The sequence below is a fragment of the Trichosurus vulpecula genome, chromosome 2, assembly GCF_011100635.1.
Source record: "Trichosurus vulpecula isolate mTriVul1 chromosome 2, mTriVul1.pri, whole genome shotgun sequence".
In the NCBI taxonomy this organism is placed as follows: Eukaryota; Metazoa; Chordata; class Mammalia; order Diprotodontia; family Phalangeridae; genus Trichosurus; species Trichosurus vulpecula.
Genome location: NC_050574.1, coordinates 43684755 through 43709245, shown reverse-complemented (window position 1 = coordinate 43709245; position 24491 = coordinate 43684755). Strand labels below are relative to the sequence as shown.

General features: G+C 40.6%; 1 protein-coding gene across 1 annotated transcript; it reads right to left on the bottom strand.

The window, feature by feature from the left end:
* Positions 1-1205: 1205 nt before the first annotated feature.
* Positions 1206-23888, bottom strand: LOC118836399 (vomeronasal type-2 receptor 26-like). The gene is made up of 6 exons (XM_036743709.1): positions 23825-23888; positions 20165-20433; positions 13038-13286; positions 9965-10192; positions 7489-7612; positions 1206-2128 (listed from the first exon to the last, which is right to left on the bottom strand). The coding sequence occupies exons 1-6, from the start codon at positions 23886-23888 to the stop codon at positions 1206-1208; spliced, it is 1857 nt and encodes a 618-aa protein (XP_036599604.1).
* Between the last annotated feature and the right edge of the window lie 603 nt (positions 23889-24491).

Here is a 24491-nt window from a genome sequence, read left to right as displayed (position 1 = left end):
TCAGTGAGGCAGGGCAGCTGAGCTGTGGGAGCAGGAAGTCAGCACCTGCCGCCAAGAGCCTAAAGGAAGGCACCTTCCTCTCTCCAACTCTGAGACTGCCTGTAGGAAGCTGATAAAATCTGGGGAAAACTGATGCCTCTGGGCTGGAATTCCCAGAGTTGACTTTTCTGCTTTGGCTAGACAACTGAGTGAGTTGGAAGGAAGGAGAAAAGCAGGGCTAGTGAGGCTTCTTCATGGTTGAGGACTGTGGTTCTCAGGAGACTGATTGTCTGACTGGGCTCGTGGAACTCTTCTGTGTATTTGCATGAGACATGCATGCTCCTTTGCTTCCTGTATTGTAGGGACACTGCTTTCCTCTGCTAAACTCAGGCAGATCAGAAGTAACAAGACAGGATTTCTACCAAGTTTCTCATCATTCCTAATCCCTTGCCTTCTCCACTCCATCCCACTTGCCTCTTAAAATCCCACTTCTGCTACTGACCTGTGTGATGTTGGGTAAGACAAGTAATGTCTCTGGGCCTTGATTTTCTCATATGTAAGATGAAAGGGTTGGATGAGATGATATTTTATGCCCCTTCCAACTCTAAATCCTATGATTCTAAGATTCCAATGAGAGAAGAATCACTGATCTGACATTATCACTAAATGCTTAGTTGTTCTCTGTACTTAAGACTTCAGGCTTCTTACAGCACAGTCCAAAACATGATATCATGGGAAAACGTCATTACGTTGTTTTAACCTAGCCCCACATAGCTGGAAAACCCTACTTGTTGCTTGGAGACCAGATTTGTTTAATGCTTGACTCAGGATGGAGGTTAGCTTGCCAGAAACCTTTCAGATCCAAAGATTAATGGGAGGAGTTTTCTCCCTCAATGTATCTCAAGAAATACATGTCTTATCAGGAAACTTGCTCCATGCTGGCCAATCAGCTACTCTTTCCTTGTTCCTTTGTTTGAATTCTATATAATGTGTAACTTAGGCTTAGGGGGAGTAAGCCACCCCCTTTTCAGCTCTTCCCTCTGGTAGACAACTTACTAAACATATTTCTAAATTATTTCAGTTATGGGTTCTGCTCTCTGCCTCATCAGTGCTTACAAACCATAGAAGATAAACCTTCCCTGCTCTTTCAGTTCTGTATAGGTCATTATTTCTGAGATCCAGAGGTCTTACCAAAAACAGGATAGAGAGATAGAAGAGGCATAGAGTTAAGGTGAAACTGCCCCTCTGGAATGAGGGTGGCCCTTCAACCACTCTTGGGTGTTCTGATGTGACCTCCAGAGAACGACATAGCACTTGGGGATGAATATGCAGATCAGCATCCCAGCACCAGAGGCCAAGATGGCAAAGACCTCCACAGCCACCATGGTCTTTCTCTTGGTGCTTTGGTAGGCATAGAGGAAAGAGATCCAGACACTAAAAAACACCAACATGCTGAAGGTGATGAACTTGGCTTCATTAAAGGTGTCAGGCAAGTTCCTAGCCAAGAAAGCCACAGTGAAGCTCCCTAAGGCCAGGAATCCCATGTAGCCCAGAACACAGTAAAAGGCAGTAATGGAGCCCTCATTACAAACAATGAGGATGTGGCCAGGCTCAAAGTCAGTGACCACGTCTAGGAAGGGAGGAGAAGTGGCTATCCAGACCCCACAGAGGATCACTTGGATGAGGGAGCAGATGAGGATGATAGCATTGGACACTCGGGTCCTTGCCCACCTCCTAAGCCAGCTTCCTGGCCTTGTACCCTTGAAGGCCAGAACCACAATGATGGTTTTTGCCAAAATAGAAGAGATGGCCACTGTGAAGATGATTCCAAAAGTCATCTGTTGGAGGAGGCAGCTTACTGTAGTTGGGCGGCCAATGAAGAGAAATGAGCAGAGGAAGCAGAGGGTGAGGGCGAGAAGCAGAATGTAGCTGAGAGCCCTGTTGTTGGATTTGACTATGGGGGTATCTCGGTGTTTCACAAAGATCATGAGAACTATGACTGTGAGAAAAGAGGAGGTAAGGGCCATGCAAGACAGAGTCATCCCCAAAGGTTCTTCATAGGCCAGGAAAGTCAGGACTTTGGGAAGGCAGCCATCTCTGTGCTTGTTTGGATATTGGTCCTCTGGGCACTTTGCACACCACTGCATGTCTGTTGGGGCAGAACCAATAATCACTCACTCCTTCATTCCCTTGCAGGCCCCATTTCTGAATCTTTGGGCAATGGGAACAGGTTCTACCCTCAGTGTTACTGATGTAACAGATTTTTAGGACTATCACATGGAGTAACATTATTTTATTCAGCTCTTCCAGGGAGAAAGATCATAGACTTATAGTTAAGGTAACCCTCAAGGCCATCTATTACAAATCCATTTTGTGGATGAGAAAACTGAGGTCCAAAGAGGTCAATCACAAGTTGTAAATGTAGAAGCTTGGATTTAACTTGTCTTCCAGTTTTGACTCCAACATCTTTTCCACTTTACCAAGTGGCCTACCTGCAGAAAGCCCCTGGATTGTAGTCAAATTCTTCAAATCCATTTTACTCAACAAACATTTATGAAGCACTAACTGTATGTAGAGTCCTGGGTTGACCTCTGGGTATCAATGAGATTTAGGTAACTCAGAAAATATATCTATTTCTATATCAACTATATCACTCATCTCTAATGATATTGAAGTTATTTTATGCAATTGTGTGAATAAGCTGACAGGAGGGGAGCTGGCAGTTCCCATCATGCCTCTGTCCTGTTGCACTAAAGGCTTTAGGGAAATTCTTGTTGGCTAACATCTAGGATTCTTTCTCTTTGTAGAGCTGTTCTCTCTCTCCAAATCACAGAGCTCCTTCATTCTATATTGTTTAGCATATATATTCTCCTATGCACATTCTCTGATTTCTGTTTTGCTATTAACTTGGATAAATGAGTTTCTTTGTTATTTACTACATATGTATGTCATTGTGAAACCAGTATTTGATGAGAAGTTGACCAAATCTTGGATACATAAAGCCTGGGGGCTTGCTTCCCCCCATAATGAACAGTGATCAGAAATTTAACTTGAACTTGGAAATCACATCCCCTAGACTAGTATTTAATTTGGATATTACTTAAGGGAATAGATAGATGTAATTCTAGCCCAGCACACCCTCTCTTTCAGAAGAGCAGAAGGGCCAAACTTTGGGCCCCAACCTTCTGCTTCACCTTCTGGCAGGAAGTAAATCCTCTGTTAAAGAAGGAAGGGGGAATGACTACCATTAAGCACAAGTAGGAATATTCAAGAAAAATTATTCCACACATACTTCTATTTCTCATTTCTCTGGGTATAGGTAAGTTCTTTTTTCATATGTCCTTCATTTTTAATTTGTGAATTTATAATAGAATGACTCGGTCTATCAAAGTCATTCTTAAAACAATATTGGTGGGGGGGTGGAGCCAAGATGGCAGCATGAAAAGAGGGATTTGCTTGAGCTCTCCCCCAAATCCCTCCAAACAACTGTAAAAAGTGAGTCTAAACAAATTCTAGAGCTACAGAACCCACAAAATGACAGAGTGAAACAAGCCTCCAGCATCAGATGGCCTGGATGGTCACTGGAAAGGGTCTATCATGCCATTCTGAGAGCAGAGCACAGCCCAGCTTGGGCTATGCCAGCACAGACCAGGCCAGAAGAGAAGACAGTGAGGAGCAAGCTTCAGGGGCCTGAATCACTGAGCTGTGGAAGTTTTCAGACTTCTCAACCCACAAATGCCAAACACAACATAGCAGGTAAGTGGGAAAAGTGTTGGACCTGGGTGAGAAAAGGGAGCTGTCTAGCTCTAGTTCCTGGGTGGTGGAGGTGGCTGCTGCAGCAGCAGCAGCAGCAGAGACTGCTTCCAGAGCTCCAGGCCCACAGACAGTGGGGGCAATCAAGTGGCTGATCAGAGTGGGAATGCAGCACCACCTCTTTGCTGGTGCTGAGGCAGGATTCTCTAGCTTTGCCCTGCTTGGATCTGGGTCACAGTCCTGGTTGGTGGGTCCTTGGGGGAAGAGGAGCACTGGTGTGGCAGAGCTTGTGGTGGCTGTAGAGAGGGAGCCCTCCTGGTAGTTATAGAGCAGACAGGAGTGCTTGTACTCACAGATCAAAGCACAGGACAAAAGAGGAGTATCATACCACCTCAGAATGGAAATAGCTCTGAAAACAGCAGGGCAAAACCCCTGAAGCTTGGGATAGAGCACTCTCCACTCTGGAAGTAGTCATGCCCTGAATAAAGAGCTCAGAAGTCAAGTAATTGGCTGGGAAAATGAGCAGACAGTGTAACAGGACTCAGACTATAGAATCTTACTTTGGTGACAAAGAAGATCAAAACTTACACCCAGAAGAAGTCAGCAAAGTCAAAGATCCCACATCAAAAGCCTCCAAGAAAAATATGAATTGGTCTCGGGCCATGGAAGAGCTCCAAAAGGATTTGGAAAATCAAGTAAGAGAAGTAGAGGAAATATTGGGAAGAGAAATGAGAGTGAGGCAAGAAAATCATAAGAAGAGTCAATAGCTTGCTAAAGGAGACCCCCCAAAAAATACTGAAGAAAATAACACCTTAAAAATAGATTAACCCAAATGGCAAAAGACGTCCAAAAGGTCTATGAGGAGGAGAATATCTTAAAAAAACAGAATTAGTCAAATGAAAAGGAGTTCCAAAAGGTCACTGAAGAAAATAATACCTTAAAAATTATAATGGAGCAAGTGGAAGCTAGTGAATTTATGAGAAATCAAGAAATTATAAAACAGAACCAAAAGAATGAAAAAAATGGAAGACAATGTGAAATATTTCATTGGAAAAACCACTGATCTGGAGAATAGATCCAGAAGAGATAATATAAAATTATTGGACTACCTGAAAGCCATGATAAAAGAGAACCTAGACATCATCTTTCAAGAAATTATCAAGGAAAACTGCCCTGATATTCTAGAACCAGAGGGTAACATAGAAATTGAAAGAATCCACCAATCACCTCTTGAAAAAGATCCCAAAAAGAAAACTCATAGGAATATTGTAGCCAAATTCCAGAGTTCCCAGGTCAAGGAGAAAATATTGCAAGTAGCCAGAAAGAAACAATTCAAGTATTGTGGAAACACAATCAGGATATCACAAGATCTAGCAGCTTCTACAAAAGGGATCGAAGAGCTTAGAATATGATATTCTGGAGGTCAAAGGAACTAGGATTAAAACCAAGAATCACCTACCCAGCAAAACTGAGTATAATACTTCAGGGCAAAATATGGATTTTCAACAAAATAGAGGACTTTCAAGCATTCTTTTTTTTTCTCAGACTTATTCAGTTTACTACTATAGAACATTGTATTACAGTGGCCTTCAACACAGGTCTTTTCATCTCCACAATCTGTCCTCTCCAATTCATCCTTTACACTACTGTCAGAATTAGATATGGTGATACCAGATCTTCCATGGCTCCCCATTATCAAAGAGGAAAATTCACTTTGATGCATGGTATTCATGGCCCTTGACAAACAGATACCACTGCCCTTTTTAAATCCTATTCTCCAGAAAAAGTGGTCTCCCCTCAGTTCCCCCAACATTCATTAGGATTTCCTTTCCTCTGTGACTTTACTTACTGGACTTTTGAACGTCATCATTCCTTTCTTTACCTGTTGAATACGTACACATCCTACACAGGCAATGGGGTGTAGAAATTTATCTTGCCCCACAAGAAAGGAAGGGAAAAGGGGATGGGAGGGGAGTGGGGTGACAGAGGGAAGGGCTGATTGGGGAACAGGGCAACCAGAATATATGCCATCTCGGAGTGGGGGGGAGGGTAGAAATGGGGAGAAAATCTGTAAATCAAACTCTTGTGAAAATCAATGCTGAAAACTAAATATGTTAAATAAATAAATTAAATTTCAAGCATTCTTGATGAAAAAACCAGATCTGAATAGAAAATTTGACTTCCAAATACAAGAATCAAGAGAGGCATGAAAAGGTAAACAGGAAAGAGAAATCATAAGGAACTTACTAAAGTTCAACTGTTTACATTCCTACATGGAAAGATGATGTTTGTAGCTCATGAGGCCTTTCTCAGTATTATGGTAGTTGAAGGGAATATATATATATATATATATGTACATACACATATATATACATATATATAGACAGAGGGCACAGGGTAAGTTGAATATGAAGGGATGATATCTAAGAAAAATAATATTGCTATTACTATAGGCAATGTTCTCTTGGTTCTGCTCACTTTGCTCTTCATGTGGGAGAAGGGGGAGAGAAGCAAAAAAAGTTCACATGATAACTTTGTTGTCTATTTGTAGGGAATAGCAAATTGTATATGATAGATTTATAGTTTTGTGTCATATTATCTTCTTTTGTTGTACTGTGTTATGGAAATGCTTGTTTTGTTACATGAATTGAAAATAAAATAAATTTGTAATACACATAGGAGAAGGAGGAGAATGGTGGGAGGGTCAAGATGCCTAGTCTGTCCCCCTTCAAGCCACACAATATCCTCACATAGTACATAAAAATATATGTATGTGTACATATATATTTATACATACAAACACCCACATATATGTGTATATATTGGCATTTATATATACACATTGACGTTTATAATGGATATGTATGTATAAACTCATGATCCTTCAATGCCTTCTCATTGCCTTCTTAATACTATCTAAATTCCTCTACCTGACCTTCAAAGCTTTCTATGATTTATCCCCAGTCCAGAAGTGGACTGGGCATTCTCACAGTTTGGTGAATTAACCATTATTGGAGATCATCACTCAGAGCCTGGAAACCACTTGCTAGATAAGGTACCTGCTCAGGGAGGGCCTGGCTTGGATGAGCAAAGATCCTTAAAAGCTGGGCTAATTTATTTCCTTTTTTCGATTTATTCTTAGTATCTAGCCCAGAGAACATGCAAAACCAATACTTGTTGAATAAACTGAACATTTTGACTTAGCTTAAGACCTCTAATTAGGGCAAATCAACCATGTTCTATTCTTTTGTCTTCAGGTCAGGAAAGCAAACCATCTACTAAAGTGTGGAGCCGCTGCTGTCTGCATTGGGAGAGGGTGCACTTGTGTTCATGAAATCACAAATCCTTATAATACTGGTATCCTCCTCTTCCTTTTTTCCCCCTTCTTCTCCTCCCCTTATTCTTTTCTTTCCTCTTCTTATTTTATTTCGTTAGTCCAGAGCAGCTTTCCCACCCCTGGCTTGAGACTTCCCAGTGTGGAAACTCCTTTTTCCAATGTAGATCAATGATTATTCTGCAATCTATTATCTCAGTTACCAGAGGCACTAAGATTTTTAGTGACTTTTTCAGAAATACACAGTATCTGTGTATGAAAAGCCATATCTAAATATTTTAGAAAGTGCACCCACAAGCTCTATGTCCATTTTATTTTTGTTCTTAATTTTCTCTGTGATTTACCTGTTGGGGCCCAAAGCTCCCTGAAGGATGCAGAATGGCATGAGCCAGACAAGGATTCTACCCTCAACATGTTCTCACCTGTGTGGTCTGCAAACTGTCCCTCTGGGCAGGGCTCACAATCAAAGCAGCAATGGGGCCATCCCTTTGCCCGGACCCGGCTGGATCCCGGAGGGCAACTCTTACTGCAAACTGATTGAGGGACCTCGAAAGAAGCAGAGCACACACATGACTACAACCAGACTCCTTACCCAGGGAAGTTATAAAGGCCATTTGGACTCTTTACTTGTGACTTACCTCTGACCCACCTGATGGGAAGGCTGGTAGTCAGTGTCTTCCACTTGAGAAACAGATACATGGATATGTACAATGTGGGACTCTATTGAACAAGGACCTGATCCTGGCACTCCCTATACAATAAATTCTAGGGTTTCCCCAACTGTCTCTATATTAAAATATAAATTCCTCTGTTTAGCCTTTGAAGACCTTCACTATCTGGTTTCAGCCTATCTTTCTAGCCTCAGTGGACATTGTTCTTCCTGCACACTGAGATCCAGCCACATGTACCTTTTCTATGGTCTTTATTTGTGATACTCCATTTCCTAACTCATGCCTTTGCACTGGGCCTGGGTATATACTCCATCCTTACCTTTGCCTCATTGGATTCTTCCCTTGTTTTTCCTTTTTTTTCATAATAAATGTACACTTTTTAAGGGGAAAAAAGGCTAGATATTGATCTCTTTTATTCAAGACACAGTGGCTCAAACATTACCTTGTGCCTGATAATTTTTCTGACCCTTCTATCTCCTAGTGTTCTTATTTTGCATTAATTTGTATTTATTAATTTTCTATTTTCTCTATCATTTGTATATTTATTTGTTTCTTTGCCATCAGAATTTAACTTCTAATACAAATATTCCTGATAAAAAACAGTGATTAAAATTATTTTCATATTCTTAGCCATTTCCAAGGCATGCCAAGCCTCCAATTCTAAGATCTCCAATTCTAATTGGTTAACGTTTCCCTTATTGTGCTCAATTCCAGGTCTACCATGCCACTCTTCTTTCATCTCCAAGCCATACTACCTTCACTATGCCTTTTCTTTCTCTCTTTCTTTTCTTTCTTTCTTTTTCTTTCTTTCCTTCCTTCTTCCTTCTTTCCTTCCTTCTTTTCTTTCTTTCTTTCTTCCTTCCTTTCTTTCTTTCCTTTGTTCCTTCCTTCCTCCCTTCCTTTCTTTCCCTTGTTCCTTCCTTCCTTTCCTTTTCTTTCTTTTTCTTCTCCTTCTTATTTCTCTTCCTCTTATTCCTATTCTTCCTCCTTCTATTTGTCCTTCTCCTCTCCCTCCCCTTTCCCTTCCCCTTCTCCTTCCCTTTCTCCTTCCTCCCCTCCTCCTCCTCTTCCTCCTCCTCCTCCTCCTCCTCCTTCTTTTTCTCCTCCCTGTTCCCTCCAATCTCAGAGAAGTGAAGTGATCATATGGTCATATAACTATTGAGGCAGGGGACCAACCCAGACTTTTCATGACTGCAACTCCATTGCCTTTTATCCTGCCATGTTGAATTTTCGATCACTTTCTAATGTGTATTAGAGTATATACACACATTATACGGGGGGTACACATACATACACACACACACACACACACACACACACACACACACACACGCACACACACGCACGCACGTATGCACGCACATACACAGAAAGCCAGAGAAGGAAAGCTAGGGACCAATATCTGTTTTCTGGAGCTACAGTTTTTTTTTTTGCAATGTAAACAGGATGGACAAAAGCTGTGAATCCTTGCCATATGAGCATCAGTTAAAGGAACTAGAAATAAGTAGCCTGGAAAAGAGAAGGCTTAGGGGGAGATGTCATAACTGTTCTCATCAAACTTGAATGGCTGTAAAGTAGAAGAGGATTCAGACCTTTTCTCACTGGCCTTAGGACACAGACCTCCAAGAAATGATGAAAAAAGGTAAATTTGAACTTAATGACTGGGAAAACTTTCACTGTAGGTCTTCAAGCAATGTTGTAGTGAAACTTTAAAAAAATCTAGGGAACTGAATAAGTGCATGCTGAGGTTCATTAGAACTTTGAAATTCTATTATTCTAGGATATTCAATCCTGACATTTTTCTTTGACTCCTGACACCCTCACACACCTCCTTTGTGCATTTTTTTATTCATATTGTAGTTCTCTCAGTTGACTACAATTAATATTCTATGGGCTCAAGAGTTTTTATATCTGCTCCCAAGTTGCTGGAATTGTCCTCAAGTTTTCTTTGAATTCTATTCAACTAGACAACACCCACTACTGATGCCCTCACTACTCCATATGGCAATGTCTAGTTTCCATAAGCAGCAGGATACACCTTGTCAGTCTGACATTATAATAACAGTAATGGTAATTACCACTTACCTCTCTATAGAACCTTTGAGATTAGAAATCACTTCCCAGAAATAGCTCTATGAGGGAGATAATATAAGAATTCTTTCCCTATTTTATAAAAGTAAGGCTTATCACTTAGTCCCACCTCACCCCCCGTGCTACCATGGCTCACCTGGGTCTTTCCTCCTTTCCACTGGATGGCACTCTTATTGACAATAATTTCTTTTCCATGTGGGGCTGTAGAGTCCACATAGCCAACATTGACCAGATGAAAGCCACCTTCAGAGTTTTTCTGTACATTCAGAATTTCATACACAGAAGAAAGATCTCCATTGGCATCAAAAAAAACCTCACTTTTCTGAGGTGTCTGGAAATGTACCTTCCTGATGTATTGCAAGAGCTGGAGACAGGAGAAATTGAGAATAATGGGCTTGCCTTGAATTCCACTCTATTTTACAATCATCCATTAAGTACCTATTGTGCAAAGGCAATATTAGCTCTTTGGTGAGATGCAAGGACTGGATTGTTCAACAATTTGATTCAAATTTTGCCACTGGTCAAAATTATAGATTCTTACTCAACTCTCTCCAACAAAATGAACTATATCCTGGGGAGTCCCCCTCTTATTCTGGCCATTTATGCTTATCCTTTGGGGCAAAAGTTGAGTGAGTATTAGGCAAGTAACTATTTCAGAGCACCAGTGTGCACCTACCCATTAACTGTCTCATTCTGCAGGGTAGTACTGACTTATCAACAGTCACACGAATTTGGCAATTTTCCAGTCAGAAACCAGCTGCTTCCTGTCCTTGATCTACTTAACATGATCTTGGCATCATGGAGGTGTTCACCACCGAAGACAAGCATGCTTGGATACCATATATAATTGCTGCTGTTTGTTTGTTTTCCATCTCAGCATGAAATCAATAAGCAAATAAATGGTGCATAATAAAAATAGAACAATGGGAAATAAAATACATACCAAGTGGCCATAAACCTAAAACTCACCTAGACTCTAGAAGTTCTCAAGGCAGTGCTGAATGTGATTTAAACTCAGCATAAATGCACAATCAGTTTGTTTACCCCACCCCACCCCACCCCATTCCCTTTGCCCACTTTTGACTGGATAAAGGAGAGCCAACTAGAAACTCAATTCATTCTTCCAAGAGGGATTGCTCTAAGAGGATGATATACAGACTCTAAATTCAGGATCTCAAGTATTTGATGACCACCATCATGCTATTTGGTGCAGTGGATAAAATACTGGGCCTAGAGTCAGGAAGATGAGTTCAAATCTGGCCTCACTTACTAGCTGTGCGACCCTGTGTAAGTCACTTCACCCTGTTTACTTCAATTTTCTTTACCTTGATACTGGCATGATCCTCTATCTTGTCATTGTCTTTCCTGGAATATGTTGTCAAGAGCTGAATATGACCTTCCATATGTGGTCTGACCAGGATGCAGGACAGTAGGGCTACCGCCAACACCACTAGGTGCTATACACCTTTAAATGCAGCCAATGGGACAATTCACCTTTTAGGTGAATTTTCACCTTTATCATCAACCATATCTCCCCCATGTTATATTTCTGAGATTAGTTTTTGAACCCAAAAGTAAGAATTTGTTTTCGTCTATATTCATACTTAATTTTCTTAGACTTAGCCTCTCATTCTAGCCTGTTAAATCTTCTAGGATTGCTACTCTCTCATGCAACATGGTAGTTATTTCTCCTGGATTTATGTCACCCGCAAATTTAATAAATGCTTTTGTCTATATCATTGGTTAAAAATTACAGAAAATAGATCCAAGACTGGATCCCTGGGGTAGTCAGCTAGAAATTTCTTTCCAAACTGACATCAAACCCTTAACTAGCAACTACTGGAATTAGCTCTTCAACTAGTTTTAAATCCAACTAATTGTAGTATCATGTATTCCTATCCCTCCATATTTTCCATAAGAATAGCAGGAGGGACCTTATCAACTGCCTTGCTATAACCAACTACATTATAACATTTCCTGCTCCCCCACATACATTTTTTTTTTTACTTAGATGGAGCCTATGAAGTCATTGGTACAGAAAGCTCCCAAATGAAATAAGTCCCTCTCCCACCACAGGGTGACACCTTCTCCGCAATTTATAAATTTTGATTGCTGCTTAAAAGCAATGGGGGACTAAATGACTTGACCACGCTCAAATAGCCAGTAAGTGTCAGAAGTTGGACCTGAACTCATGTCTTGCCAACTCAAAGGCCAACTCTATGGAGTATTCCATGGTATCTCTCTACCTGGCTCATAATACTCTCAAAAAGGGAAGGGAAATTAGTCATACATGGTGTGGTCTTAAAGAATTGCCCTGACTTTAAAATTTTAACTTCCTTTTCCCTAAACATTTTAAATAATATGTTCTAGAGATCTGTTAGAAATTGAAACCTTAAAGCACTACACACATGCTAGCTATTAGAATTACTGTTATTTCTCCCTTGACCCTTTCCCATTCCTATAGTATTTCTCCCAGTTTACAATTCCAAATATAGTGGCTGAAGACCCGCATCTTCATCTGTAAAATGAGCTGGAGAAGAACTGTTGCCAAGAAAACCCTAAATGGAGTCACAGAGTCAGACATGACTAATTGATTAAACAACTGCATACCTCAAGAGAATCCTGAGTAGAATACACGAGAGAAGTGATCATATAGCCTATTCTTGAAGACTTACAAAAAGAGGGAACCTTCTACATTCCACTTTGAAATAGTTCTAATTGTTAGGATTTTTTTTCCTTCAATCTTTTTCACATTAAATAGCATCTCTCTATTCCTCTCCATCTAGTACTTAATGTAGTTGATTTTTGGAGCCCATACATAATAATTTATATCTATCTATCTATCTTGTTTATCTATCATATCTATCTATCTATATCCTATTATATTGAATCTTATTAGATTCATCCCAACATTCTAGCCTATCAAGACCTTTTCTTATTTATACTCTGTATTCAACATGTTAGGTTTCCCTCTAACATTTGTCCCCATAGTCGCTTCTGTCCTTTGCTTTCAAGAGTCTCTGGAGTTTCCATATGTTTTCATCACATCTCAATTGGCTACATATGCATGGTTACAATATATATATATATATGTACATATATATTTGTGTATTTATATAGATAGATAGATAGGTAGATATACAAATACACACGTATGTGTGTATGTGTTTATATTCCTATACAGCTATATCTTACTTGGGCTTTCTCACCTGCCAGGGTGTTAAGGTCTTAACATCTGGGCACATCCTATTTCCAGTAGGTTCTTCTCTTACTTCACAGGAACTCAGGTCCTGGAGTGCATGGGCTATACTGTACACTGCTTTGTAGGCACTGTAAGTCATACTCAGTTTTTCCACATTCAGTGCAGGGACATCTTTGTTTTGTAAGTGTTCTGATCCTGTGCAAAAGTGGCCTCCTCTAGTCTCTGTTCTATTCCACAGGGAACTAGGATCCTGGTCCTGCCATGTGCAATTAAAGGCATTTTCCCAAAAGATTTTCACAAAGATGTCCTCTGATACTCTATCTGGATGCAGAGGGCTGAAAAATTTAGAGAACTCTTGAGCTGTTGGTTGAGGCAGAGAGATGATGATAATTTGAGGAACATCTGGGTTGTACCTCATCAACTCATTCCATTGCACATAGCTTCTTATCCATATTTTCCCAGCAATCTCACTTAAAGAGAAGAAATCTAAGAAATTAAGGAAAGTCCAAGTACTTAGAATTGTAATGATGACTTTGGCTGTTGATTTTTTAATCTTATATAGGCTCTCCTGGAACCTCTCTGGAAACTGAAAAGTAGGAATATCAATGAGAAATTCCCAACAGATGCCAAACTTCTCCAGCTCAGCCCTCATCAGGGAATTCCCTTGATGCCCAAAATCATCATCATGAGAAACAATTCCTACCCAAATCCATCCAAAGTGGTTCAGCAAGATGGCAATACCTTGGAGCCAGGTATGGTCATTTGGAATTGTCCTTAGGAATGAAGGAAAGTTGGCCTTGTCACTCAAGCTGATTATGCTGGATGCATAGCTTATCTGGAAGGAAAAGACATGTCCTAGGGATGAAATAACAAGCCCCAGGAAGAGAGAGGTACAAGAAATATTAAGCTTTATGTAAGTGTCAATAGGTCAACTTTTAATGTTAATAAATATTTATTATGCTATCTAGCATTTGAGTAAACATTCTCAGTTCTTTGATTCTCACGTGGAAAGTTAGGTTTCTATCTATCTATCTATCTAGCTAGCTAGCCTGCCTGCCTGCCTGCCTGTCCATCTACCTACCTACCTTAACAAATATCAACAAGCATGGACATTTCAATATACAAAGAAGCAAAAAGATGATGTATGAGAACATGAACTTGCATTATGTAACATTTTAAAAGCATTAATACTTATCTTGATAGTAGCACAATTGCCATCTTAGTGTCATCTCTTACTGAATATTCTTGTTTCTGTGCATTTTAATGTTTTTGTTTATTTTCATTCTTTCCTTTCCTTTCTTTCTCTCTTTTCTCCTTTCTTTCTTCCTCTCTTTATTACTTCCTTCCTCTCTCCCTTCTTCCTTCCTTTCTTCCCTCCCTCCTTCCTTCCTTCTTTCCTCCCTCCCTCCCTTCCTTCTTTCTTTCCTTCCTTTTTCTTTCTTTCTTTTTCATTTTTTTGCATCTCTCTTGTTACCCACAAACCCTCTTCCCTCCCAAATGGAAGACTCCCAATAACAAATGGATGTATAATTGATACTTGATCTATAATTCCATTAATTTTTAGATTTGCCCAGTAAGGAAATTCCCTTAAGTAATGTAGTCATACACCTTTTTTCAATGTATAATCTTATAAATTATATAACTCTACCATGAGGATTGAGAAGTTTAAGCAACTTGCTCCGGGTCACAGAGTCAGTATTACTTAAGAGATGAAACTTAAACGTAAGTCTTTCTGGCTCTAAAGATATCCTTTAGACCATGCTGCCTCTCCCACAGTCAAGCAAAAAAAATCAACATAGTGGCCATGCGTGAAAACCTCTCTTTTCCCCTATCTTGTCCATCCTCTCTAAGGAAAGAGAAAAGAGGCATATTTCATTATGAGTTCTCTGAAGTCCTAAGTGGTCCTACATTGATCAGAGCTTGCCTTACATCATTTTACTCATCGTTCTCCTGATTCTGCTCTTTTCACTTTGCACTAGTTCATTTAAATATCCCCAGCTTTTCTAAATTCATCATATTCAGATTTTCTTAATGCAATGATATTTTATTATATTCATATACAAATTTTGTTTTTCCAGCTATTCTCCAATTGATGGGCTTCCATTTTATTTCCAGTCTTGGTTACTACAACACCAGCAACTACAACAACAACAACAACAACAGCAACAAAAGGTGCTACTGTAGTTATCTGTGCACCCTCGGATCTTTTTCCTCTTTCCTTGACATTGTTTTTAGAGGGGGATATATTCTAATGATTTTGTCGCTGTGTCATAGGGTACACATATTTTGATAATTTGGGGAGGGGGTTGAGTTACACATTGGCTTCTGGAGTGGGGGGAGCAATTCTCAGCCCCGTCAGCTCATTGTGCATCAGTGTGTCTGTCCACCCACAGCCCTTCCATTGGTTAACTTTTCTGGGTCATCTTTGTCAGTCTGATGGATGTGAGGTAAACTTTACAGTTGTTATATTCACAAGTCTCTTACCATTAGTGATTTTCATAATTTTCAAATGACTATTTAGAGCTTCCATTTCTTCATTTAAAAACTGTATACATCCTTTTAATACTTCTTATCCTTTTTTGTATATTCATATAATTTCCCTATGAATCTTTGACATCAGGCTATTAAAAAATTCGTTGCAGAAATTTCCCCAGTTGACACCAATGCACTGTTGGTGGAGTTGTGAATGGATTCAACAGTTTTGGAGAGCAATTTGGAACTATGCCCAAAGGGCTATAAAACTGTGTGACCCTTCAGTTCAGCAATACCACTGCTAGTTCTATATCCCAAAGACATTTTTTTAAAATTTATTTTTATTTTTAGTTTACAACAGACGGTTCTACATGATTTTAAGTTCCAGATTTTCTCCCCTCCCTCCCCCCTCCCTCCCCAAGACGGCCTGGAATCTCGTATAACTACCACGAATGACTTCGCACTGAATTAATTTATACACTAGTCAAGTTGCAGAGAAGAATTATGACCAATGGAATGAATAATGAGAAAGAAGAAACAGAATCAAAAAAAAAAACAACCCAAAAACAAAAACAAAAGAGAAGAGAAAAAGGCGAGCATGAAGTGTGCCTCAATCTGCATTCAAACTTCATAGTTCTTTCCCTGAATGTAGATAGCATTCTCCATTGTGAGTCTGCAAAGACATTTTTAAAAAGGGGGAAAGGACCTATTTTTACAAAGATATTTATAGTAGCTCTTTTTGTGGTGGCTAAGAATTGGAAATTGATGGGATGCCTATCAATAGGGAAATGGCTAAACAAGCTGTGGTATATGAATGTAATGGAATACTATTGTGATATAAGAAATGACAAGCTGCCTAGTCCTTCTTCCAGGGCTAGCCTACTGCTTTTGCATCAATAAAGCTCCCAATGTCTACAGAGAAGGTCTAAGTGAATTCTGCCACGTTTGAACCAGCTCTCCCAACTCTGACCTTGTCATTTTGGTGCAAAAACCCATACAGAGAATCCAAATATTAATTGGACTCCAGGGATCTTCTCCTAGCCACTGGGATAACAGAAATTTCACCTTCAACTCTAAGGATACCAACCCCTACCCTTGGTGTCCCAGAGTTGGACTCAGCTGCACCGCATTCCGCAACCCCATGTTGACCACCCCTCCTCAACCTATTCTCAGCCCCTGAAACAGACTCTTTGCCCCTGTTCAGCAGGAAGCAGCTACTGAAGACAATGACCTTCACCCCCTTTTTTCCCTGAAATATTTCTCCTACCTAGTGCTTGAGTGAGGAAATTGCGTGGATATAAAGGTGCCCTAAGGGTTGAGTTGCTCTTTCCCTGGTGCCCTAAAGTCTCTTCCCCTTATCTTGAAATACCCCCAAACTTCCCCTTATCCTGGACTATGGAATTCCTTGTCTCTCCCCATCCTGGGTCATAAAAATTCCCTTTGTCTCCCTTATCCTGTCCTTATAAAAACAAGCGTCTGTCCCTCTGTAAATTGCTAGTCCTGCTTCCAGGGCTACCCCACTGCTTTTGCATCAATAAAGCTCCCAATGGCTACAAAAAAAAATGACAAGCTGAATGATTTCAGAAAAACCTGCAGAGATTTATATGAACCAATGCAAAGTGAAGTGAACAGAACCAGGAGAACATTGTACACAGTAACAACAATGTTGGTCACTGAAGACCTGTGGATGACTTAGCTATTCTCAGCAATGCGATGATCCAGGACAATCTCAGAGGACTAATGATGAAGCATATTATCCACCTCCAGAGAAAGAACTGATATTGATTGAATACAGACTGAAGCATGCTATTTTCACTTTCTTTTTCATTTTTTATTTTTTGAGTCTTCTTGTACAAAAATGACTAATATGGAAATGTTTTACATAATTGTACCTGTTTAACCCATATCTGATTGCTTACTATCTCAAGGAAGGAGGGAAGAATAGAATTTGGAACTCAAAACTTTAAATAAAAATGTTTTTAGATAATTCTTCTAGTTGACTATTTCCCTCTTAATTCAAACTTCATTGATTTTCTTGTACAAAAGCTCTTGTTTTATTTATTAGAATGGCTATTTCATCTTCAGGGATTACTCTGTCCCTTAATTATGAATTCTTTCACTATCCATAGGTGTGAAAAGGATATCTTTCCCTCCATTTTCCTCTGTTTAAAAAAAAGTGACGTGACTATTTATATGTGTAATGATGGGTTTCGCACCAACTCCAATTAATGTAATTTACAAAAGATGTTCTATGCCTTGAGAGCTTTCATATAAGAATGCCTTTGATTGAAGTATAGACTTAATCATCAGTGGCCATGAGGTATGAATTACTTTGTTTGGGTCAAGAAGGGAATACCTGATGGACTGAACCTATCTGCTAAATGCATCTTTAATTAACAAGGGGTTTTAAGTTTATTGTAGCATATGATAGTCAATATTGGTCTAAATGTAATTTTTGCTAGACTTCTGGTTTTCACAGCAGTTTTTGTGAAGTAAATTGCCCTAACTTAGAAGCAACCTGGGGCACAGTGGATAGAGACTTAGGTCTGGAGTCAGGAAAACATGAATTCAAATTTGGTCCAAGATTCTTGTCAGCTGTGTGAACCTGGGCAAGTCACTTAAATTCTGTTTCCTTCAGTTTCCTCAACTGTAAATTTGGGATAATGAGAGAAGCTCACAGAGTTGTCATAAAGCATCAAATGAAATACTATTTGTTAAAACACTTAGCACAGTGCCTGGCATATAGAAGGTGCTTATTAATGCTTATTCCATTCTCTCCCTTTTTTCTTAGTCCATAATTAGTGTTCCTGAGTTTATCTAATGTGATGTCACTAATGCTGGTTGCTTCTAAGTCTTGTATACTAATCTTTTTTCTTTAAAATTTTCTATTTTTTTTAAATTCAGTAACAAATATTGTTAATATTAACAACTTTATGTCAGAACTCTAGATCGGGTGTCACCAGATTTTTCTTTTTATGCTCTTTCTTTATTTTCCTTGAAATCCTTGACCTTTTGTTCTTTTACACGAACTTTGTTGTTATTTGTCCTTGTTGACAAAATAAGCACTTGGGAATTTGAGTGCTATGACACAAAATTCGTCGATTAGTCCAAGTAGAAAAGCTAAGCTCTGGAGTCTGTAATTACAACAATAATAGTCACGGTAATTGTACCTGTATAGTTCTTTGGAAAGAAAGCATTCAATTCAATTCATGGAATCCCAGAAATGTAGAGCTGGAAGGACCTCATAGAACACTTAGTCCAACCCATATGCAACTAAGAATCCCTTCTATGACATCTTTGAAAAGGCACTCAGTGTCTGCTGGCAGATCTCAAAGAATGGAGAATTCAGCCTCTTCCAAGAAAATCCATTTTGCAGTTTGTGGTCACTCCGTATTATATAACATTATACCTTTATACACACCTTCTACTCTGGCCAGCCTGGATTATTCTTTGTCCTCCCCCAATCTGCTCTACTTTTCCCTACTGACTAGCCTTGACACTGTTCCCTATGGTTTGGATGCCTACACTCATCCTCCCTGCATGGTGAGCAAGCTCAGTCCTTCTTCTACATCATAATACTCTGGGGTCCCCGGTCGTATATCATGATCCCCTGAGCACACAAAATGGAAAAATCCAAAAGAACTAATGTGTTCTGTGACAGCAAACATAGAATATAGACAATTTTAGGTACCCTGGTGGAGTACAAATAAATTTGGAGTTATGGTCCAGTGACTTGGGTATAAATCTCAGGCATAAGATTTCCTATATGTTTGTAGGACTATGGGAAAACCATAGAACCTCTATGAGTCTCAGATTCTATATTCTTAATGGGAAACACAAGAATGAACATTCGTGAGATACAGTGACAGAAAGTCACATCTCCCAAAGGATGAGGGTGTTGTTTTTGTTGATTGTGAAGGATTCTTTGAGACCTAACAAGTCCTTGTTCTCCTCAAGCTCTGATATCCTGTTATTCACTAAGATCGTAGCTTTAACACCAGTTATGGGAGCAAAGGCAAATCATATGGGCTATGGGTCATAGATTGAAACCTGGAAGGGTACAGAGAAGACATCTAGTTCAGCCCCAGCCCATTGCACATGAGGAGGCTAAGGCCCATCAAGGTGAGGTGGCTTGTTCAGAATCACCAAGGCAACATGTTAGTGGTAGGATTCAAACCCACGTTCTTGGAATCTATGTCCATGGTTCTTTCCACTAACTCCCTATTACTTATTTGATCCTTCTTTTCTTCTATAAAATGGGTATGATAATACCTCTACAACCTACCTGATAGGAATATTTTAGGAAAATGCTTTGTCAAAAACAATATAGAAATATTATCCAATTGAGAGGTGGGTGACTTCAGGTATGACTCAGTGCACACATTGTCAGAAGGAACAACTGTATTCATTGATTTTAATTGTTCCATTTAATGTTATGAGGGAGGGTTGAATAATTCAAGAATATTGGGAAATGACTATGATAGAAAATGAAAGAACCAATAAAACTCATTAAAAATCAGCTGTTAAGGTATCTTTGGTGTATGGAGGACTTCTCCATTCAGTGAAGTCAGTGGGCCATGGTTAATATGCCCAGAGCTGGTAGGATAGCAGAAGATGGTAGGAAGGTGACAGGGAATAGAAGATAGCTTTGGAGTCACTCACCTGGGGAAATTTATAAAGTCCCAACCATCTGGCTATAGGCACAGACAGAGCAGAACGAAGTTCCCCAATGAGGGCAGCCAGAGGAGGGTGGGCTCTGCAGTTATAATTGGGGACCGGCTCCCCCTGCCCAGTCAGGAAGTCCATGGTTCCCCGGAGAGCCCCAGCAACAGAGTCCCCAGAGTCCCAGATGGAGAATCCCAGGGTGAGGTTGGGGAGCAGGTGGGTGTCTCTGTTGATCTCCTCAGTGGCAAAGACAAAACCCTGGGAAGCTGCATAACCCCAAGACACAAAGCTGGGTATGGATGAAAAATGAGAAGACTGGTATTTGCTTCTCTTTGCAGATAATTTTAGTAAAAATGTCCTTTTAGCTCCTATCCCTCATGCCACATTGATTTCCCCAGTAGAGAACATTTCCAAACATAAAAATAGCAACTCCCATTTCTGTGTTTTAAGACTGACAAACGACCCTCCTCACAACAACCTTGTGATTTAGGTGAGTAGTGCTATGAGAATTTTTCCCATTTTACAGATGAGGAAACTAGGACTCAGAAAGAGGAAGGGGCTTGCCCAGGAAGACCCAACCTCCAAGTGTCAGAGCTAAAACACATGTCTTCTTATTCTTCCTCAACCCCCAACCTTCACACTCTCTGTCTCTGTCCCACCCACCACCACCAGCTTCAACAACTCAATTCAACAAACCTATTCAACATCTGTGAAGCACAGTGAAGCCTTGTGCTCAGCATCAGAGATAGTAGTGTAATGGGGCACAGGAGTCTGTGGCAGCCATTTTTTGAAGCATGCCCAAATATTCCCTGGCTGGCTCCAGTCCAAGCATCCACATGGAAGCTTGGGGCAAGCCCACTTCCTGCTTTGATGACTACTGTGTGATAGCACAGAGCTCCCTAATTGGCTGCTGAAGGCAGACCTCTGGGGTGACTGAGCTGCCCTTCTATGGGTACCATTTTGCTGTTTTCTTTCTTTTGTGGTAGTGGGCAAGACATGCCCATTTTGAATTGACTCAGTAGGAGCTGAGGGCTAGAAGGAGGAAGAGATTTTTGCATACCCATAGAGTTTCAGCAGGTCCTCTGCCTTCATCAGCCAATTAGGGAGCTCTTTGTCATCATACTGTACAAGTCCCACAATCACCATCCCCAGGAAGCAAGCTCAATCCAAGACTCTGCGTGGCTGCTTGGACTAAAACCAGGCAGGGATATCTGGAAACAATGTAAGGACTGCCTCCCATTGGCCTAGGCACTGAGCCCAGGAGAGACGCATGTGACACAGGTTGGGAGCTCAAGAATCTAACAATCCTTTTTTTTGAGTAGGGGGGTGGGAATAACAAACATAGAAATAATGGTAGCTGTTATTATATGGTGACTGGAGGAGAGGAAAATTACTCATCTACAGTTGATTGCTTCTCAAATTGCCTCTGTTGCTGGCTTGTGCTTGGACTGAATATGGAACTAAAAAGCTAGCTATTTCTAGTCCATCTGGAGTTTGGTCAATTTTTGCTCAGCTAATAACCAGGATCTCCTTCAACTCAATCTGAGCTTTATCTCTCTTTGTAAGAGGATGCCATGAGTAGATTTGTCTTCACCATTAGTTGAACATATCTTTTTCACCCCTATTTAAATGATTAAGTACAAGAGCTCTAGGTAATGGGGTGGTGGTGGGAGATAGGATCTCATAGTTATCAAAGATTTAGACTGGGAAGAAATGCTAGATCTCAGAGTACAGCACCTTCATTTGACATGTAAGGAAAGTGGGGGTCAGGGAGTTAAAGTGATTTGCCCCACTAGTCAGTGTCTGAAGCAGGGTGTGGGTCCAGGCTTTTCCGACCATAAGTCCAATATGCTATTCATTATGACATTATGTCTCTCATTGCTCACCTACCCACTCCACTACATTCCTATAGCATTGTAAGCTTTGCTAAGCATTCAGCACATATTCTGTATTATGATATTTATAAAAACCCTGCAAGATAGGCATTCATTAGATACCCATATTACAGATGGGGAAGTAGAGGCCTAGAGAGGACTAGTGACTAGTCTTTGTTTATATGACTGGTCAATGACTGTGAGCTGGACTTTGTTCTGTAATGATTCCTGTCCTTGACTCCCTCCTTTACACCTCACACTAGGAGAGTCTGTGTGGGACACCAATGGATTTCTTTGAAGTGGAGATTGGGTGACCATTCTGGAGGATTCCTGCTCGTTCACTCATTCATTCACTTAACAAATGGGGATGGATCTGACTTCATGGTTTCATTGGCCTTTTATGACACTCATACTTTGCTATTAAATACATGGAGGTAGTGAGTTCCCTATCACTGGAGACCTTTAAGAAAAGACTAGATGACTATTGGTTGAGGAGTTTTGGAGAGGCAATGGAGTTCATCAAGACTAGAGAAAGGTAATTATGCTGGACAGATAAGCAGACAGAGACAGTGACAGACAGACAGGAAGAAAGAGAGTCTGGCTTGGTCAAAGAGATGTTATACCAAACTTATCTTATTTCCTTTTTTTGGCCAAAATTTCTAGGTTGGTAAATGAAATGATTTGGTTGAGAGCATGAGGATTGACTCTACCCCACCCCTACAAATCCTGCCTGTCCTGAGGTCCTCCCTTTCTCCCACCCCCACCCCATGAAAGGGCTTGCCTGTTTTCAACTTTGAGGGTCAAGTGGGTATTGGATTGAATGAGATCCTCTTCTAGGTCAGGACAAAATGCTGGATATGTGGTGGCTCATGGGAAAAGCAATGGGACAATGGGGAGGGTACTTGGCCTGGAGTAGGAGACTTGGATTCAATTCCTGGGTCTGCAACCTACTGACTTTGTGACTGTGGACAGCATAATTAACTCAAGCAAGTCTGGCACTATCTCCCGTATATTGCTGTGATGGTCAAGTGAGATCACAGAATCATAGACTCCGAGAGTTCCTTGGCATCATGGATTTGGAGCTGGATAGGACAAGACTTGGGGGTTCTGGAGTCCAACCCCCTCATTTTGCCTGTAAAGAAAGACAGGCCCAGAGGGGTGGAGCTGTTCGCCTAAAGTCACATAGATAGTAAGTGGCAGAAGTGAGATTTGAACCAGGGTCTCCTGATTCATTGCTGTTTCCACCACACTATGTTACCTCTTACTGGGAATATTAATCCATCTGAACTTGGAGAAGAATCAGCTTTACCACCTACCCACTGAGTGAGCATCCAGCCCTTGCTAAAAAACTTTTTTGCCTTTTGAGGACCTATTGAAGACATCTATTCCTCTTTTGGATAATTCTGATTATGAGGATGCTCTTTCTGAACCTAAAACAAATGATGCCTCTTTTAACCCCCTCCTCCACCTGTCCCATTGTTATTTTCTGGGGACTAATGAGGCAAGTTCAGTCCCCAATCCCTACAACATCTCTTTGAATGCTCAGTTTCCTGATCCATAAAATGATGATCTGGTTCCCCGTGTCCTTCTAGGCACAAATCCAATCAACCCATGGAACAGAAGCTCTTCATTTACTCAGAGCCTTGATACAACTCACCCTGGTTTGGGGTAATTTTCCAAATCCCAAACGCATATGTATATACTCACTCCGTGGAGTTCTCTCCAGCAGGTGGAAAAGTAAAGTCACCAGCGAAAAAAGAGTTTGTTAGGATGGGAAAAGTACCTCCTATCAGGACATCCCCCATCTTCTCTTGTTTCTGGACCACTACCTTCAGCCTCCCACTCATGGTCTCGGTACAAGTGGAGACAGGCAGAGGGCCCAGAAGGAGGAAAAGCAAAGGACAGAGAACCATCTCCAGACCAATAGGAGTGTGTGTGTGTGTGTGTGTGTGTGTGTGTGTGTGTGTATGTATGTATGTGTATATGTAATGGGGGTGGTCAGCTGCAGAAAACAGTGCCCCTGGAAACTCCCACAGTCCTTAGAAAGCCGGGCCTTGGCAGAGACTGTCTGGGAGCCTGCTCTTGTCCTTTTATCTCCACCCTTGAGACCTCTGCTCCCATCCCTCCCATGCAGGCTCTGGGGAGACCCCAGGGAGCAGCAATTTCTCCTAGAGAAGAAACTAACTGCAGCCAAAGCCTCAAGGGGAAGAGATGATAGGCAACTTGGGGGACCTGAGCCCTAGGAAATTTTAGACTAGGGCTGCTACTGTAATAGAATTAATGGTGATAGTCACATTGGTGCTTGGGGTTTGTTTCCTTGTTTGTTCCAAAGCACTTTACTTAAATATTCCAAGACAGACAGAAGGAATGTTGACATCTCTAGTTTTCAGGTGATGATACTTGGGCTTAGCAAGGTCAAGTAACTTGGCCAGGGTTATCCAACAAACGAG

What these genes read in the sequence shown, in the direction of transcription:
- LOC118836399 (XM_036743709.1), bottom strand. Translation starts at nt 23,888, where the DNA reads ATGAGTGGGAGGCTGAAGGTAGTGGTCCAGAAACAAGAGAAGATGGGG. An exon ending in GGGGGATGTCCTGATAGGAG is followed by an intron (nt 20,434 to 23,824) that starts GTACTTTTCCCA and finishes GGGGTTATGCAG; the next exon opens with CTTCCCAGGGTTTTGTCTTT. An exon ending in GGAAAGGAGGAAAGACCCAG is followed by an intron (nt 7,613 to 9,964) that starts GTGAGCCATGGT and finishes GCTTCTTTCGAG; the next exon opens with GTCCCTCAATCAGTTTGCAG.